Source organism: Capricornis sumatraensis, chromosome 5, assembly GCF_032405125.1.
Source record: "Capricornis sumatraensis isolate serow.1 chromosome 5, serow.2, whole genome shotgun sequence".
Classification (NCBI taxonomy): Eukaryota; Metazoa; Chordata; class Mammalia; order Artiodactyla; family Bovidae; genus Capricornis; species Capricornis sumatraensis.
This window is the reverse complement of record NC_091073.1, coordinates 103685874-103706747: the sequence shown is the minus strand read 5'-3', so window position 1 is coordinate 103706747 and position 20874 is coordinate 103685874. Positions and strand designations below refer to the sequence as shown.

At 36.0% G+C, this 20874-nt stretch overlaps 1 protein-coding gene and 2 pseudogenes across 1 annotated transcript in view; all 3 read left to right on the top strand.

Moving 5' to 3' along the window:
* The window catches only part of CNOT4 (CCR4-NOT transcription complex subunit 4), a 150864-nt gene that overhangs the window by 102336 nt on the left and 27654 nt on the right, over window positions 1-20874 (top strand). Inside the window, exons 8-10 of the mRNA XM_068972514.1 lie at window positions 13998-14055; window positions 16745-16994; window positions 17889-18386. Of these exons, the coding sequence (XP_068828615.1) occupies window positions 13998-14055; window positions 16745-16994; window positions 17889-18386 (806 nt within the window). The remainder of the gene's footprint in view (window positions 1-13997; window positions 14056-16744; window positions 16995-17888; window positions 18387-20874) is intronic.
* On the top strand, window positions 541-3850 carry LOC138080168 (signal transducer and activator of transcription 2 pseudogene; annotated as a pseudogene).
* Window positions 3878-5385, top strand: LOC138080167 (signal transducer and activator of transcription 2 pseudogene; annotated as a pseudogene).

Sequence of the window (20874 nt, the reverse complement as noted above, 5' to 3'; positions counted from 1 at the left end):
TAATCTCAGGGAAGGTTTAAGCAAAACCTTCCCTAAACCACAGATTGGTGGCAGTAGAGGATAAGCTAAAGAAATGGTGAAAAGAAAATTTCTCTAGAAATTTGTCCATTTTATCACATTGAAGGAAAAGGTATATTTTTAAAAACTATATGCAGCTATATTTATATTGAAAGTCAAATATAAGCTCTAATAGACTGAAGGCATAATGAGAGTGCCTTATTTATTTAACAGAATGGAAGTAGGCACTGCCTGAATCGTATTCTTCTATCCTAATATAATTTGGTAAACCCCTGAAATTTAGAAAGGATATGGTCCAGATAATTGTATATAATAGTCTTGAGTAGAATGTATTAAATCATATATAGACTTCTGAATATCTGCAAACTCTGAAATCTTAGGTAAAATTGTGTGTGTTTGTGTGTGTATGTATACTTTTTTGGAGGGAGGATCCATGACCTAAAAATAGTTATAAATTACTGGTGTATGTAGATACTTATAGAGGTGAATTTAAGAGCAGTATAAAGCAGTAATTCTCAAAGTATGGACAAGTGTCATGAAAGGTAGCCTACATTGTTTTTGTAAAGTGGACCCCCCAGTAAGGCATTCCGTCTTTTGAAGTAGGTAAATTATTTACAGTTCTGAACTTTTATTTTTGTATAAAGCTAAGGCTGCTTACTGTTAAATTAAGTAGGTGATAAAGTTTGCTAAAATTGGGTGTTTATATTAAAATTCATGAACTATGAGATTTTTCTGAACTTATTTCTCAGTCTTTCCTTATTTTTCTTAAGAAATCTTACTTAGTCCCATGATATATTTGGATATATAAAGTTACTGCACATGTGCACATACATACTGGAAAAATAGTCAGCTCTGGTATCTTGCGCCACTGAAGTAGAATATTTTCAAAAAGTTTAGAGAGCCACGGTATTTTTTCTGGAGGGTGGTTGTAATAAGTGCAAGGAAAGGAGGGGAAGGGTGGGGATTGGTAGGAATGGGTTAGAGATCGAAGTTTTTGGTGCCTTTATTTCTTAGAAGAAAAGACACGTCAAATATCTTTTTAAGATCAAAATTTATTACTGAAATACAAAATTATAATGAATAGATGGATATTTTACTTTTTGTTTTTGAAAGCTTGCAATAGTCTGTGATGTTTAGGATGGTGGATGTCCATCTTTCAGTTTTAGTATTAAGGATAATTAATTTTTTGTGTTTATCAGTAATAAAAGCATTTATTTTCTTTCATATTTGATATGTCTTAGAGTTATGAGAAACTTGCAGTTAGAATCATACTTGCCAACTACAATCAGTCTAGGTTTCCTGAGGCATTTTTTTCTTGCCATGTTAATTGTGTCATGTAACTTAAGATGTGGCCATATTTTACTAGCAAAGTAATTTTAGTGTCAATGTGTATTTGAAGCCCCTGTATCAAAATAAACTCTTTAAAAGCAAGCTTCCTGTCTGTAACTTAAATTTGTCCTTTGCAGTAGCAAATGTTTATCTCAGTTATTTAAGACTTTGGCGAGCATGAAAAATTAAAGTGAATTATTCTCAACGAATAAGGGAATATTTAGGAGCAGTATAAGTATGTACTTGGGTATGTAGTAACACAACAGAAATTTGGAAATGTCCATTATACTGACATTTGCCTTAAATTTTACTTTATGTTCAAAATGCAACAAAAATTAGTACAACCTTGAAGACTATTTTTATCTTTTGAATATGATAAACCAGGAAAATAAACCTCACTATTTTTCTTATCCAACTCCCAGTCCTAGAAAATGATTTTTTCTTTGTTTCTTCTACTACATAATTGCTTGTTTTATGTTATAATTTTTAGAAAGCAGCCAAGAGACTATCTTTAGGAATTTGGTTGGTGTCACCACCAAGGAAATTAAAGGAAATCAAACTCAAAAATTACCCAGTGGGCCAGTTAGAAGCTAGCAAAGTTGGCTGAGTATCTGAAGATCCAGAGAGAGACACTTTGCAAATAGTTGTGAATTCGGTTTCTTTAACTGTAAAACAGTATTTAAATTTGATGTTAATGATTCCTTCTAGCTCTAAAGCCTAATAATTTCAGAGACTTTGAGGAGACTTGATACTTTTTCACTGTATTCCTTTTCCACTAGAACAGTGATCTTCAGACACCAAATATCTCAATTTGGACTGAGTCAGAATCTCCAAGGACAGAATCTAGATATAGACTCTATACTTTAAATAAATAAATATAAATGTTTATATTTTGCAAAGCTCCATAGCACCAGATTCCAACTGTTGGGTTAACTGGAAAATATTTAGTCCTGAGAAATCTGTAATTTCACCATAGATTTCAGAACTATTTAGGACTAGAATTTAAAAAAAAATTTTAGTGAGACTGTATGAAAACATGTTTACAAATTTTTATCTACAGGGATTTATACACACAGCATTACCTTCTAGAAATAATACCTTAATTGTGTTATGAAACCTAACTTCAGTTCAGTTGCTCAGTTGTGTTCCACTCTTTGTGACCCCGTGGACTGTATAGCACACCAGGCTTCCTTGCCCATCACCAACTCCCAGAGCTTGCTCAAACTCATGTCCATCGAGTTGGTGATGCCATCCAACCATCTCGTCTTCTGTCATCCTCTTCTCCTCCTGCCTTCAATCTTTCCCAGAATCAGGGTCTTTTCCAATGAGTCAGTTCTTCACATCAGGTAGCCAGAGTATTGGAGTTTCAGCTTCAGCATCAATTCTGATGAATATTCAGGACTGATTTCCTTTAGGATTGACTGCCTTGATCTCCTTGAAGTCCAAGGGACTCTCAAGAGTCTTTTCCAACACCACAGTTCAAAAGCATCAATTCTTTGGCGCTCAGCTTTTTTTATAGTCCAACTCCCACCTGACTACTGGAAAAACCATAGCTTTGATTAGATGGACCTTTGTCAACAGAGTAATATCTGTTGTTTTTAACATGCTGTCTAGGTTGGTCATAGCTTTTCTTGCAAGGAAGGAGCAAGTGTATTTTAATTTCATGGCTGCAGTCATCATCTGCAGTGATTTTGAAGCCCAAGAAAGTAAAGCCTGTCACTGTTTTCATTGTTTCCCCATCTATTTGCCATGAAATCATGGGACTGGATGCCATGATCTTTGTCTTTTGAATGTTGAGTTTTAAATCAGCTTTTTCACTCTCTTTCACTTTTATCAAGAGTCTTTTCAGTTCCTCTTCACTTTCTTATGTTTCACTTTTTATGAAACCTAACTACCTATTAGAATTTCCTAATCCCACTTGAAACCAGTGCTTATCAGTCAACTGTGTGATTCAGGTGTCTTGATTTCTCTCTCTTCATATTGTTACTGGACAACGATGGTTCCAAGGCTAACATGCTGTTCTTCCACTTCTTAAACCAACTGAACTATGAGTGTAGCCACTGCAGCCAGGACCTTGCGTGTTTGTTACTACAGCCCAACTTGGAAAAATTCTGTTGGGACATTCTGGCCTTTCTTGGGGCCATACCTAATCTTCTGAGGTGATCTTTGATCTCTTTAATTCTGCTCCAGGCTCAAAGGGCTCAGTCGAAGCAAGGAGAGGAAGACCTCAAAGAACCTGTGGAAAGCCAGCAGCATGAGATTGAATCCTGGACCCTGGAATTAAGGGCTTGATGGAGAAACTGGTAAAATCCATCAGCCAACTGAAATGCCAGCAGGATGTCTTTTGCCTCCAATATAAGAGCCAGACCCAGTGAGGATACCCTTTTTGGACCCCTGTCGGACCAGACAGCAGGAGCTTTTTTAGGAAATTCTCAGTGAGCTGGTTTAAAGGAGTAAGGAGGCGTTGGATGCCTCCATAGGACTACTGGGCCAATTACCCTAATTAAAGTATTGCTGTTGAAGTGGAGGCATGGATTGTCCAGCAGCACAATGCCTGCAGTGCAGTGCCCGTGGACCATTGGCTGGATTGGCTGGAGAAATGTTCACAGCTAAGCTGTTGTTTCACCTGAAGAAGCTGATGGAATTGAATTGCTCAGTTATATATCAGGACGACCCTCTGACCCAAGGGGCGGACCTCTGAAAGGTCCCATACAGAGAGTTGCTTTTACGTCTGTTCCACAAAGCCTCTGTGGTAGAAACCCAGCTGTGCAATGCCTGAACTCCCCATTGGCCCCTCATCCTCAAGGCTGGGAGGAAGTTTACTGTTCACACAAGGCTGCTGAAGAGATTCCAGGAAGGCTGTGGGTCACTGACTGTGGAAGTCTCCACTGACTGTAATCTTCCTCAATTATAGCCCTCCTTTGGTATTCATGGAGATTGGTTCCTTAGGATGGCAAATCCTCGAAGGCTCAAGTCCCTTATATAAAATGGTGTGGTATTTGCACATAACCTACACACATCCTCGTGTATACTTTAAATCATCTCTAGATTACTTATGATACCTAATGCAATGTAAATGCTAGGTGAATAGTTGCTGGCACAAGGGAAATCCAGGTTTGCTTTTTGGAACTTTTCTGGAATTTTTCTCCTCTGAATATTCTTGAATCTGAATAGGTGGAACCCATGGATGTTGATGACCAGCTGTACAAAGTTTATAGAAGTTCAACCTTCTGACTTCAAACCAGAAAACTTTGTGCCCCAAGAAGAAGCAGAGTCAGGTTTTAATTTGGGTCTTTGGCTCCCTGACTCTGGAGCAGTGTTCAGGTGGTTCTGGAAAGGGCAACAGTAGGGGACTGCTGGGTGCAACAGGAAGTGCACATTATCAGCCTCATGGTCGGATACAACTACCAGGATCTAAAGCAGGAGCTGAAAACAGACACCCTCTCTTTGATGATTATTTCTAATGTGAACCTACTCTTGATTGCCTGGTCCTTGATTCGCAGCTTCTGAAGACCATCTCTGGCACCTTTCTGCTGTACTTCAGTGAATCATTGGAAGGGGGCATTATCTGCTCCTGGCTGAATGATGATGAAGTGCAGCAGGAACGTACTCCCGTCATTCTTGCTAGCTGAAGTCATCAACTACTAACAACCTCTTCGAGGAGAACTTACCTGAGAACCTGCTGTACTTCTGCACTCCTGAAGCCCGAGGGATGAGGCTTTTGGGTGCAATTATAGGAGGAAGTTAATTTTCAGGAACAGAGGAAATACCTGAAACATAGGCTCATTGTGGTCTCTAAGAGACAAGTGGATGAGCTAAAACAACCACTAGAGCCAGAACTGGAATCATTAGGGGGGAGCCCAGACTGGCACAGGGGGCCAGAGCTAAGCCTGAAGTTAGAGTCACTGCTTGAGCATGGCTGGAGCAGTAGAGTGTACTCTAGGCATGATATCACAAAGAAAGCCAGAACCAAACCCCGGACCTGAACTGGAGCTGGAGCCTGTTCTAGAGTCATTCCCATGGAACCCTAAGAAATAGGTCTCTATCTTCATTAGTAAATGTGATATTTATATTTGCTTTCCTTTCTTAACTTTCTTGGCATGATAATGGGTGGATGTATGTTGAAAAATTTTATTAGTATGACAGAGCTTAATGAAGAAGGAATTTGGACACCTGATCCCAGGGGAGTTGTGAGAACTTTGACTGGTTAGTGATAACTCTGAGATACATGTTTTCTGTTCAGCCATCAGAGTGCAAGAAGTGTACATTTATTGCAGTTAGACTTGGGAAATGTACTTTTTCTTTCTATTGAGTTTATACATTCATTTGTGAGGAAATTATTTTCCGTTTTGACACTGATAGTTGAACTTACTATGGCAGGTTTAATTATAATTGACCCATGTTTTTTACATAACAAAAAACTTTTTTTTTTTTACAACCCACATAACAAAAATCTAGTTATATCGTTATTCCTAAAGTTGTCATCTATTATTCCTTGAATTTGTTAATTATTCTTAAAATAAATTGAAGAATATACTAAAATTGAATGGGACTTAAGCTTACTAAATCTTGCCCTGATCCTGATTTTTCAGTAGCTGTCTTTGAATTGATGACACTGATATATAAAGATTTTGATCTAGAGATCTTTGATAAGACCTTCCCAGATGAAGTGTTAAGTATTTGTGAATCAGTGTTTATGAAACTGCAGTTGGTATGGTGGGGAAGATGCTATAAATTATTCTAATTAGTTGTAATCCAGAAACAGTCTCAAGGTTTAATTCGGAATGCTATAATATTTTCGTATAGTACCCTTGACATTAGCAAGATTGACCTCATCTAAGTTGAAAATTATTATTTAGTGCTTTCTAATGGTGATAATTGAGGAGGTGAACCAAGATGAAGACACTGAAATTTTCTTTTGTGATATCTTGCTCTCATCTTTCTGTTTCTATGACTACTCCTTCCTCTCGTTTTTAAGCCCTTATTCCCTATTGCAAGAACAGTGCAAATGTAGGGAAGGTGGCAGAGTAGATAGCACCAGGAACCAACCTCTCCACCTGGACAACAATTGCCCTTGCAGAATCTGTCTAATGAAACTGTTCTTGAACTCTTGAGGTCTTTTGAAGTCTTGCAACTTTCAGGGAAAGACTTGGCAGTTAATTTTGGTCAACTTCCACTCAGCACAGTAGCCTCCCACCCCCATCCCCAGCCACATGGCAGGTGTTGTGTACATGTTCCTAGAGCAGCTTGCCTATAGCTGGTGGAAGACAGGATGGACAAAGTGGACCATGTCCTCAGATACTGAGGATCTCTGCTTTGATTGCTGATCATGGCTTCTGATTACAGGTGCAGACAGAGAGGCAGGCAAGTATTGTTGTAACTCTTCTCATAGTTACAAGTCCCTTCCTCTGACTGAAGTGATTTCCAGAGAATTTGATGAACTGATACCCACTTGCCATACTCCTTTAATTTTTGCTTTTTCTCCTTTTGGGACCTTGGCATTAAAGACTAGGACATTAAAAAACAGCTACATATAAGGAAAAAATTAGAAAGTCATTCTGCATGTCCAGGCAAGGCTCAAAAAAGACCTGAGAAGACCTTAAGTTTACAGCTAAGACTAATTCTCAGTACAGAGATAGCCTGCAACAATTAAAAAAAAAACAAAAACACAAACACAGCAACTGGTAACAAAAAGAGCAAACACTGGGGAAAGGGGAGAATCTGATTTCCAGAGGTACCATGTTACTAGATAGATTCAAATGAACAGTGTTTAACAAAAAAATCAGAAGGCATACAAAGAAACAGAAAAGAATGATCCATTCAAAAGAAAATAATAAATCAACAGAAACTGTCTTTGGAAAAGACCTAAATGGCACATATACTGGACAGTCTTTAAAGTAACTCTTACAGATTCTTAAAGAATTAAGGAAAGATGTGGAGAAAGAAAAGTGATGCGTGAAGAAAAATGGAAACATCAATAAAAGGTAGAAAAATTTTAAAGAAACTAAAAAAAAAATTCTGGAGCTGAAAAGTACAATAATTGAAACAAAAAATACTCTAGAGGATTCAAAGACAGATTTGAGAAGACAAAAGAAAGAATCAGTAAACTTAAAGATAGGGTGATAAAAAAAAAAAAGATAGGGTGATGGAAATTATCTAGTCTGAGGAACACACAAAGATTGAGGAAAGGTGAACAGCCTAAGGGACTTATAGGATTCCAGGGGACCAGCAGGTGCATTATTGGAGTTCAGAGGAGAAGAGAGAAAGATGCAGAGACAATATTTGAAGAGATAACGACTGAAAACTTCCCCAGTCTGCTGAGTATAGCATCCAAGAAGCTTAACAAATTCTAATTAAGGTGAATTCAGAGACCCACAGTGAGATACTTGAGACAGTATAATCAGAGAGGGCAAAGGACAAAAGAGAATCTTGCAAGCAGCAGGAGAAGCAAATCATCACATAGAAGGGAATCTTAATCAGCAGATTGCTTATTAGAAACTTTGGAGGCCAGAAGGCACTGGGCTGATAGACTCAAAGTGCTATAAAGAAAATATATATACACCAACCAAGAGTCTTCTGTCTAGAAAAACTGTTCTCAAAGAGTGAGGGAGACACTAAGATATTGCCAAATAAACAGAAGCTAAGGGAATTCAGGACCTCTAAACCTGCCCTGCAAGAAAAACTCAAGGAGTCTTGCAAGATGAAATAAAAAGATTAAGCAGTACCCCAGGGCTGTATGGAGAAATAAAGATCTCAATAAAAGTAAACCTAGTGTTATAACAATGGTTTGTAACTATGCATTTTTCTTCCTGTAGACCTTAAGAGCAGTATGTTTAAGGTCCAGTACTTTAGTATAAAAGCTGATATTACCCTGCTTTGTGACTTCAAATCTTGTTTTCTACGTAATTTAAGAAACTGCATTCAGAAGAATTATTGGGGGCACACAATGTGTGAAGATACACTTTTGTGACATCAGTAACCAAAAGGGCTAGGGAAGGAGCTATGAATCTTGGTATATTGTTAAAGTTAAGTTAGTGTAAGTTTAAGGTAGACTGTTGTGACTTTAGGATATTAAATGTAATTCCCATGATAGCAACAAAGAACTCTAGAATATATACAAAAGGAAGTAAGAAACATTTCACTACAGAAAAATAAGCTAAACATAAGATAATAATGCAGTAAACGAGGGGGGGAGGCTATAAGACATATAGAAAACAAATGGCATGATGACATAAATAACTTCTTACTGCCAGTTATGTTAAATGTAAATGACTTCAGTTCTCCATTCAAAAGAGATTGGCAAAATGGATAAAAATACATAGTCCAGCTATATGCTGTCTATGAGAGGCTCACTTTTGACCCAAAGTCACAAACAGGCTGAAACTGAAAGAATGGGAAAAGATATTCCATGCAAGTAGGAATCAAAAAAGATTAAAGGTGGCTCTACTAATATCCCATGGACAGAGAAACCTGGCAGGCTACAGTCCATGGAGTCACAAAAGAGTCAGACACCACTAGCAACTAAACAAAAACTACTTCTAATATCAGACAAAATAGACTTTAAATAAAAAAGATTAATGAGACAAAAAGGACATTATATATTAATAAAAGCCTCAGTACAGCAAGAAGATAGAACAGTGATAAACATTTACACACTTAGTGACCAAAATATATGAAGCAAAACCTGACAGAATTGAAGGGAGAAATAGTTCTGCAATCCTAGCTAGAGACTTAAGTACCCCACCCATAATAATGGATAAAACAACCAGACAAAAGATAAGGAAAGGATTTAAACAACACAAACATACAGAACACTAGGTACAGTATTCTGTATATGTTTGTGTTGTTGTTCAACAATAGAATACACATTCTTCTCAAATGTACATGGGACATTTTCCAAGATAGACCATATGTTAGGCCACAGATCAAGTCCCAGTAGATTTAAAAAGATGAATATACAAAGTATATTTTCTGACCACAGTGGCATAAAGTTAGAAATCATTAACAAAGGAAACCTAGAAAATTCATAAGTGTGGAAATTAACACTTGAACAACTAATGGGTTCAAAAAGACATCTCAAGGAAATTAGAAAATACTTAGATGAATGAAAATGAAAATACAGCATACTGAGACTTCTGGGAAGGAGCAAAAGTGGTGCTAAGGGGGGGAATTTATAGCTCTAAGTGCTATATTATATTAAAAAATAAAAAAGATCCCAAGTCAACAATCTGACCTCACAGTTCAAGGAACTGGAAAGTGAACAAATAAGCCCAAAGCTAGCAGAAGGAAGAAAATAAGATTAGAGCAGAGATAAGTGAAATAGAGTATAGAAAAGCAATGGAGAAAATTGAGGAAACCAAAAGTTGGCTCTTCAAAAATATCAACAAAACTGACAAAACCTTAGCTAGGTGAACTGAGAAAAAAAGAATGTCTCAAATTACTAACATAAGAAAATGAAGTGGGAACATTGCTACAAATTCTCCAGAAATAAATATGAAAGTACTGTAGACAGTTGTACACCAACAAATTGAATAACCTAGATGAAATGACTCCAAGAAACACAAAACCTACCATGACTGTGTTACAAAGAAATAGAAAGCATGAATATAACCAGTTAGCATATTGAATTAGTAATTAAAAACTTCCCACCAAAGAAAAGTTCTGGACCTAATGGCTTGATTGTTGAATTCTACCAAGTATTTAAGGGAGAACTAGTAGCGTCTTTTTCAAGCTTTTCCCCAAAATTGAAGAGAAGAGAATGATTCCTAATTAATTCTATGAGACCAACATCACCCTGATAACCAAAGCCAAAGACACTGTAAGAAAACTTCAAACTCCTAATGAACACTGATGCACATATCTTTAATAGAATGTTCACAGAGGTCAGCACATTGAACAGGGTAAATGCCAAGACCAGGTGTGATTTATTCCTGGAATGCAAGGATGGTCTAATGTATGAAACTTGAACAGTACAATATGCTGTATCAACAGAATGTAGGTTAAAAGCCATACGATCCTCTCAATTGATGCAGAAGGAGCATCAGACACAAACACTCCTGTGACAAAAACAGTTAACAACCTAGAAATAGGAAGCCACTTTGGCATAATAAGAGCTATATATGAAAACCAAAGTGAACATCATACTCTATGGTGGCAAGATTGAAAGCTTTTCCTGAGACGAGGAAGAAGGCAAGAATGGGATGCCTGCTTCCACTACTTCTCTTCAACATAGTATTGCATTTTCTAGCCATAGCAATTAGCCAAAAAAAAGAAGAGGCATTTAAATTGGAAAAGAATATGTAAAGTTACCTCTTTGCAGATGGTATGGCTTTATACGTAGAAAATCCTAATGATTACACACAGAGAGACACACATAACACACCTGTTAAAACTGATAAATGAGTTCAGCAGTGTAGCAGTATACGACATTAACATACAAAAATCATTTGCATTTCTGTACATGAACAGTGAACAATCTGAAATGAAATTGCAAAAGCAAGTTCATTCACAATAAGAAAAGAATAAAATACATGGCTGAACTGACTTGGCACACATGCACGCATGCAAGACTTGTATAAGAATATGAAACATTGCTGAAAGAAATTTAAAAAAACACATAAATAAATGAAAAGACCAATGTTTATGGCTTGGGATACTTCATATTAAAATGTCAGTTCTACCCAAAGCTGTCTACAGATCCCAGTCGTGTCAAAAATCCCAGAGTTTTTAACAGATGAAAAATCCATCCTAAATTCATACAGAATCTCAAGGGACAAATAGCCAATATAATCTTGGACAGAAGAATAAAACTGGAGGACCCATACTCCCTGATTTCAAAACTTATACAAAGCTGCATTAATCAAAATAGTATGATATCGACATAAAGATAGTCTACAGACCAGTGAAATAGAGAGCTCATAAATATTAACTCATACATAGCCAAATGATTTTTGACAAGGTCACTAAGACTAGACTGCTGAGGACAGGACAATCTTTTCAACAAATGGTTCTGGGAAAACTGGATATTCACATGCAAAAGGGTAAAGTCGGTTGCCTGCCTAACACCATATTCAAAGATCAGTTCAAAATGGATCCAGCACCTAAATTTAAGACCTTAAACACCCTTTTGCCCCCCAGAAAACCTTAAGAGAAAATGTAGGATAAACCTGATGACATTGAATTTGGCAGTGATTTCCTGGATAGAACACCAAAAACACAGGTAACAAAAGAAAAAATAGATAAATTGGACTTCGTGAAAAGTTAAAAATATTATGAATCAAAAGACACTATCCACAAGTCACAGAATGGGAGAATATATTTGCAAATTATAAATCTTTTAAGGATTATTAACCAAAATATGTAGAGAACTCCTAAAACTGAACAGCAAAAAATGTCAAATTCAAATATGGGCAAAGGACTTGAATAGACATTTTCCCAAAGAAGATTTGTGGATGGCCACTAAGCATATGAAAAGATGAACATCACTAGTCATTACGAATATACAACTGAAAATTACAGTGAGATACCTCCTCATACCCATTCTCCTCACACTCGCTATAGCCACCATCAAAAAAGCAGAAAACAAGTGTTTGAACAAATGTGGGGATATTGGAGCCCTTGTGTACTGTTGGTGAGAATTTAAAATGGTACAGCCTTTGTGGAAGAAAATACGGCAGTTCCTCAGAAAATTTCAAAATAAAACTACCATATGATCCACCAATTCCACTTCTATATATAAATGTAAGAGAATTGAAAGCTGTATATTGAAGCAGTATTTGTACACTGTGTCATAGCAGCATTACCCACAGTAGCTTGAATGTAGAAGCAATTTCAAGTATCCATGGATGGATGAATGGACAAACAAAATATGGTACATATATACAATATAATAGTATTTGGCCTAAAAAAGGAAGGAAATTCTGCTGTATATTACAACATCATGAACTTTGAGAATATTATTGTTTATGAAATAAGCTAGTCACAAAAAAAAATACTCTGTGATTACACTTTATACACAAGGCATTTAGAGTAGTCAGAGTCATCAAAACAAAGTACATAGTAGATACTAGAAATTGGAAAAATAGAGAGTTGTTGTTCAGTGGGTATAGAATTTCATTTTTATAAAATTCAAAGTTATGGGAATGGATGTTAGTGATAGTTGTACAACAAGGTGTATTTAATACCACTGAAGTGTATTAATCTTTCTGAAACGTTGCTTTATTTGCATTATTTTTGTGCTCAAAAAAATTTCCTTTGACCTCTGTGTCTTTCTCTTCTTACCTCCCATTGTTAAAATCATCCTGTATGTGAGCTAAACTAATTACCTTTCTCTCAACCTTTTCTACAACCTTTTGATTCTTGAAATTCTTGCTAATCCTGTCTTTAATGCTGTCTGCCACCCCCCGCCCCCACTTCTCTTCCTTCTAACGTGTAAATATTTTTTAAGGGCCTAGTTAAATTTGAACTTCCCTAGGAAACTTTTCCCAGTTGCCCCTCTTGGAGTGGCTTCTCTTTCTTCTAAAGATTTATGGCACTTAGTGTTTAAACAGTTCATTTAATAGTTGACACTGACTGATATTTGTTGTGCACCTGTCTTGTTACCCAACTACCTCTAAATTTGGTGGGCCCAGAACTATATCTTAAAATTATTAGGATTACCCTCTTGACAATAATATGAATTCATTTATTGATATACTGTGAATAATAAGTAAAGGTGTTCTTCAAGTAAATTTCAGACTTATCAGTCAGATTTAAGAGTATCTGGCAGTGTTTCTGTAGAAGATGCACTTGATATTCAGATTGGGTACTAGTTCTTATGAAATTATTGCAGAGCGATCAAATATGTTTCCAGTAAGTTGTTGGTTTGTAAGGTGACTTTATATGTTTCCAGGCAATAAAATAATTTTCAGTTATTTGGAATCTTAAGTTTTTTGACTATAGTATTATATCAGAAGTAAGTATTAGTTATATGAGTGCCAAAACTTTTGTTCATGTGCTGGATTAAAGTTTGATATAGAAATTGCTTGCTTGGGCAGTGTTGTAATGTTTATAAAGATTTTTGTTAAAGTCAGATGAGTTAAAATGGACTTGGAGTTAGATCTGCGTTACTTTACTATGATACTGCATTTTGTCTTATGGAAATCAAGTTTTACTACTTTTGTTTGAGGCACGAAAGTTTCTTTCTGTTTGTCATGTGTGGTGTGTATGTGTTTATGTGTGTATATGTATACACTTACATATGCCTTCTCTTAAAGTTATGATTAGGCTATTGAAGTATGAAAAATGTATTGATTTTAAGAACCTGTAGATGACATTTCAGTACCTTTTATGCCCTCTGTTAAGCACCTAGAAAATTAGAATTTTTTCAGAATTTTAATGGGGAATGTGTTTATCATGGGCATAAACTAAATAATGGATTAGTATACTCCCCCCCCCCCAAAACTGTGGTTTCACTTGTCGTTTTTGGAGAGTCTCGTATTAGACTGTAAGTCGCTCAAGGATAGAGATTTTATCTTACACTTTGTGTCCCCAACATCTAACCTAATATTTTGCATCGGAGTGCTTCAGTAAATGTTAAGATGAAAAAATGTCTATTTTTCAGGCTTTGGTTGTAGGAGAATAAATTTACTCTGATTTTTATTTTTTTACAGCCCTATTGACAAACCTTCTGATTCTCTCAGCATAGGGAATGGTGATAATTCTCAGCAGGTAAGATTGTGATACTGTATTCCCTTATTTACCTGCCATCTGCTGAAATAAGTCCTTCTATGCAAGTGAATTTTCTAGATAGTGAAAAATACTTTAAATAGTTAAACAATTTAAAAACACTTTTAGTGCACATCTTTGTTAAATGTATAGTAATTAGCCATCTTTTTCTCCATAGAATAGAGCATAATGTAACTCTTTCTTGATGATGCAGAAGTATCATTATGACTATATGTTACAGTTGCTGTTCATTGTTCAAGTCCCTAAGTCATGTCCGACTCTCTGCGACCCCATGGACTGCAGCACTCTAGGCTTCTCCATCCTGGAGTTTGCTCAAACTCATGTCCATTGAGTCAGTGATGCCATCCAACCATCTCATCCTCTCTTGTCCCCTTTTCCTCGTGCCCTCAATCTTTCCCAGCATCAGGGTCTTTTCCAGTGAGTCGGCTCTTCACATATTGGAGCTTCAGCTTCAGCTTCAGTCCTTCCAGTGAATATATATTTAGGGTTGATTTCCTTTAGGATTGACTGGTTTGAGCTCCTTGCAGTCTAAGGGACTTTCAAGAGTCTTCTCAAGCACCACAGTTTGAAAGCATCAATACTTTAGTGTTCAGCCTTCTTTATGGTCCAACTCTCACATCTGTACATGACTACTGGAAAAACCATAACTTTGACTGTTTGGACCCTTGGCAGCCGAGTAATGTCTCTGCTTTTTCATACGCTGTGTAGGTTTGTCATAGCATTTCTTCCAAGGAAAATTTTAATTTCATGGCTGTAGTCACCATCTGTAGTGATTTTGGAGCCCGAGAAAATAAAATATGTTACTCTGCTATGTACCAATACATCAGTGTCCTTAGAATCCCTGATATTCTTGGTCTTTTTGACCTTACATGAAATGGTCCCAGACTAACATGCCTTCTGCATTCTTAATTTTGAGTTGTTTCTCTGTCCTGTTCTCCCCTGTCCGTTATTGTCAACTTTAACTTTCTTTTTTTTTTAATCTTATTGAGTTGATTTACAACGTTGTGTTAATTTCTGCTGTACAACAAAGTGACTCAGTTATACATATATTCTGTCTCATATTTTTTTCCACTGTGTTTTAGGATATTGAATATAATTCTCTCTGAAATGCAGTAGGATCTTTTAATCCACCTTATATATAAGTTTGTATCTGCTAGTTCCAAACTGACTTTGATTTTCTGTTTCTTTCAATGACCTTTCCCCCAAGTTTCCCTCATTCCTCAAATGACTTTGGGCTTTGAAACGGTTAAATCAAACAGTTAACTTCAAAGTTGTATCCAGTATGATACTGAATGAGGCCCTAATCTATAGAGCATACCTTGTATCATATTGTCTGGTTGCTAGCTTTTCACTATGCCTTCTTACTTTCTGCATACCCTCTTACTTTAAAAAAAAAAAAGTTCTAATCTCTTCTGTAAAGAATGTGCAGTCTCCCACAATGCGAAATCTAATTACACTGCTTTTCTAAACTTTTTGTTCATAAGTTCCATGAAAGAATTTGAAAATCTGCATGTCCCCTTGTATGTTTTAAGTTAACATTAAATATTTTTTCATAATAAGTTTAGAATAGCCACAAAGGATGTAATTTCCAGCTTATTATAAGTTTTTGTATTTTTAAATAAATAGGTTTTATTGGTTTTTAATTAGTATTCAAGAGATTTAAGTATCAGAATGTTTTGTTACTCCCTCATCTATTTACACAACCTCGTCTTTAACAATTGGAAATTGTACATCCTACTTGACCTGATTTTTAAAAAAAAAAAAAATCGTTTAACATAAAAGCTAAAATTATATTGGAAGTTTACTTCTTAATGAAGTAGATAGGGCTTTTTAAAATTAGTTTTCTTGTATCCATGGATGAATGTTACCCTTTGGCACAAGGAGATGTTTCAGCAGCCATCTAATCGTGTTTTCGTTTTTCTAAATAAAAGTGCTGAGATATCTTGTTTGTTCGTATATATAAGTAAATGGAAGAAAGCGTATTATGTCCATATCACTCAAATTTTCAAACTCTTGAATTTTAAATACCTAAGAATCATATTAAGATTTATTATAAAAATTAGTTTTAATGATGTGTTTGGAAACAACTTGATTAGATATTTTCGTCTTGTTTAAAACCAAAGTATTGGGAATCACTTAGTTTGCCAAAGAAAATGTAGTCCTTAAGAGTCAGACACTCTGTCATTACTAATCTGAATATTTCTAATAAAGTTGTGTTTGGCTTCCAGAAAGTTTTCACTCTTGGGCAAAATACTTTGGTTAGATCCCAGAGAGTAAGAAATAGTGAGAGAAATTAGGTTGTAAAAGGAGAGGATACTGGCTGTGTCTTTTCAGGAGGGTCAGTTTTGTTACATAAAAGAGTACATATGTAAGTTGATGCTTTTTTGGCTGCATTGTGTGGCATGTGGGAATCTAGTTTCCCTACCAGGGATCAAACTGCATGCTCCTTACAGTGGAAGTGTGGAATCTTAACCACTGGACTGTCAGGGAAGTCCGAAGTTGATGGATTTTTTTGAAAATTCATACAGTCCTGTAAAAAGTCTCTTAAGTATCCCATTTTTGAAGGTCACTATTCTAGTACCTTTCATTGCAAGCCCTTTAAATTATGGCATATTATTGTATATAATATAAATTTATGTTGATTATTCTTTTCTTTTCCTATTTTATTTAGATATCTAACAGTGATACACCTTCACCACCTCCTGGTTTATCAAAATCCAATCCAGTCATCCCCATCAGTTCATCCAATCACAGTGCACGGTCTCCTTTTGAAGGAGCAGTAACTGAGTCACAGTCGTTATTCTCAGATAATTTTCGCCATCCCAACCCTATCCCAAGTGGGCTTCCTCCTTTCCCCAGCTCCCCACAGACTTCCAGTGACTGGCCTACAGCACCAGAGCCACAGAGCCTCTTCACATCAGGTACATAACCACACTGCGTGTGTCAGTAATTATCCTCAGACTAAAATCAGACCTTTGCTGGGTGTAGTGTTATGCTGTTTTTGTCCTCTTCTTTTTTCATAAAAATGTAAACGTTTAAATTGCAAGAAATTGGATGGTTTGGGTAAGAGTTGTATGATATAGAAGTTACTGTGTTAACAGATTTCTCCAGAAATGAAGGATTAGATCATTTTTTCAATATTCAAATACTTATTCCTCTAGGAAGTATTAATAGTAAGGGCTTACACTTTTTAATTAGATTTGTATTTATATAGTTATATTTTAAAAAGTGTTTTCCTAGCTGACAAAAAAAGTATGTTAATATAGAAAGTTATATTTTGGCATTTTGAACCATTTCCAGTTTCATTCAATTGTTCTCATTAATGTGAAGGATAGCATAAAATTAAGACAATGTAAAAAAATATAAAGATTAAATAGATACTTTTTTCATTGTTATAGTAGTATATAAAGCATATATTCAGAATTATTTATATGTGTGTCTTTGAGAAATACATTTTAAAAATAAACTGTAATTGAATTCTCTGACCATATTTATTACTTTATTTTATTTAAACAACTTATTCTGGGTTTTGATGATGAATAATTGAGAGTATGATTTGGGTTTCAAGTAGTACTTTGTTTTCCTTGATGAGCAAAATCAGTCTGTATCATTCAGTTTTTGAAGTTAGTAACTTAAAAATGAAATCATTGTTTAAAGTATCTGAGGCCAATTATAATTTTACAGTCTTAATGTTCTTATAGATCATAACAGATTTTGCATGTATTTATTTGCCTTTGTGTTATACAGTATGATGTTTCACTAGTATGGAAGTGAGATATATGTTTTAAATTCATCACTATTTTTCTTCCCATCAGAAACAATCCCAGTATCATCCTCTACAGACTGGCAAGCAGCGTTTGGCTTTGGTTCTTCTAAACAACCAGAGGATGACTTGGGTTTTGATCCCTTTGATGTCACTCGAAAAGCCTTAGCAGACTTGATTGAAAAGGAACTGTCAGTCCAAGACCAGCCTTCCCTTTCGCCCACATCTCTCCAGAACTCCTCGTCACACACTACAACCGCCAAAGGTCCAGGCTCTGGATTCCTGCATCCTGCTGCACCTACGAATGCCAACTCTCTGAATAGTACCTTTTCCGTCTTGCCACAGAGGTTCCCTCAATTTCAGCAGCACCGAGCGGTTTATAATTCATTCAGTTTTCCAGGCCAGGCAGCCCGCTATCCTTGGATGGCCTTTCCACGCAATAGCATCATGCACTTGAACCACACAGCAAACCCCACCTCAAATAGTAATTTCTTGGACTTGAATCTCCCGCCACAGCACAACACAGGTCTGGGAGGGATCCCTATAGCAGGTAGGTTCGTTTATAGCCTTTGAGAATTTGTGAATAACTCTTGCCTACAGGTTGTTGGGTGGGTAGGGAGGGTGCTTTTGGATAACAGAAAGTATTTATCATTAGTCTTGGAAATTTCAATGGGAAACACTCTTTATCATAATCTAAAAAAAATTTTATTGGATGGATGCCTTGTAATATTGAGCTTTATAAGGATGGTGGAGTATTATACCTGGTTATTGCTTGGAAGCATTTTACTTAATAGCATAGTTACCATACTTTCTTATGGCATATAAGTCTTTTTCGAATGAAAAAAGAAATGGGCTCTGAAATTATGGTACCATAATGTCCAACACCAAAAATTCTGATTATACATTCTAAAAGTAAACTGGTTCAAAAAAAATTTTTAGAGATGATAATCAGTGAGAGCATGAGGGATAAAGCCACCCTCTTAACTCCTTTTCACAATTTATTTTGACTGATAGACACACACTCACATCAAAACTCTGCTTATATAATAAAGGACATAATATTTGGGAACTCTTAATTTTCACAGACATATCATATGTGGATAATTATACTTTCTGTGAAAAAGAAATTGTTCAAGGAGAGATTTTTTCCTTTTGGTCTGTCCTATTTTTGTTTCTGGGGTAAATATTAGATTCCTGTAAGTGACGCCAGAATATTTCTGATTTTGTACTGCTACCCTTGAAGGTTTCAGAACTTTTGGCTTTTATACGATATTTTTTAGATCAAGTGACTTCTGTATTTAAAGAAATCTTTCTTATTAATAGTTTTTCAAAGTTTGATTTGGGCTTTATATATGACTGTTGAAAGAGTTTGTTTTCTCTTGATTCTGAATAGAATCAAGTAGAATAAAATAGTCCTTCACTCTGTTACATAACTCACAAAATTTATTTTTATCCCTTGTCTTTGGCCTTTGTGATACGGCATGGCACAGTATTACTGTAATAATGTGCTATCACCAGCAAGACATTTGTTCTCTTGTTTTTAGCAAGGTTGATAGATAAATTTTCAGAGAGCCATCAAAATTCTTTGGTTCGATTCTCTTTGTGACTATAGCATTTGAATTTCAAGACAAGTAGGTAGGTTAAGAAAATGTGTTGTGTGGCTTTTGATACAGTCAAGTTAATTTACCCATGAGTGTGATAGCACCTGGGGTCTGTAGCTCAGTTGTTAAAGAATCTGCCTGTAGTGTAGGAGACCCGGGTTCAATCCCTGGGTTAGGAAGATCCCCTGGAGAAGGAAATGGCAACCCGCTCCAGTATTCTTGCCTGGAAAATCCTATGGACAGAGGAGCCTGGTGGTCCCCCATCCATGGGGTTGCAAAGATCAGACATGACTTAGCAACTAAACCACCACCACCATGATAGCACCTAATGTAGTAGTTTGCACAGTGGTGGGACCTGTGATATTTGTTCATTTGATCATGGTAGTTAGTAAGTAATTTAGAGTGACATTTTTCAATCCTCTTCTACATGATATTCACTTAAGAAATACTAAGTGTTCAGTTCCTGGTACTCACTTTTTTCAAAGACAATATATTAGAATATAATTTTGTTTTGTTTTCATTTGTTTCAATCATTTAGAAGTGTGAAATTTAAATTACTAGTAGTGCATCTCATAACATTATAACACCAAAAATTTAATTTCCCCTAAATATTCTAAACATTTAACAATAGAATATTAGACCAACTACTATGAATATTTGGGTATCTGCCCAACAATGAACTAGGCCATGTGGATAATGCAGAAAAACTTTAAAATGCAGATATTATTTCCAGATACTGTATAGTGTAGTTGACAAGATGAAATAAGACTGTGTATGAAGGTGGTAACTATTTGATGCTGGAATGCAAGACACATCAGTGGAGCCTATAAATTGTTGGGGAAGCATCATTGAAGAATTAGGACTTGATCTGTATCCTGGATTTGGGTTAGCAGGAGGGAAAGGGCAAGACCTTTTGTGTTGGTAGAAACTCCCGAATAAAGGCATACAGGCAAAATTTAGTGTGCCATTACATTAAGAAACAGTAGAACTACCTTCTGTACCAGGAGGTGCTTCATGTGTTTTGGAGAGTGGATGAGAGGATGGGGAGCTCGGTCAGGGAGGCAGAACAGCATGGGCTTGATATGATAGGAAGGAGGATCCTTTTGTGGAACTCTAGTTCTTAGCTGTCTTCATCGTGTACTTTCGTTTGACTTCTTATGTGACCATCCTCAAAAATTATATGTTCTTCTGATTTCATAGTTATCATATTGTCCATTAGTGTAAAAAGAGCAGTTTTAAACCAAATATTTTTTAAGCTGGTAGATATTCCAGAAATGCCACAGGGGTGATGAGTAGTCACTGATTTTTGAAGGTAGTTGACCTCGTGTTGGTCATTTGAAGTCTTCATCTAGAATAGATACTTCATGAAGAAAAATGTGGCATTAAATCGTGATCCTATCTTCGTGGGTTTTTCTTTTCTTAAAGCATATACTCAAC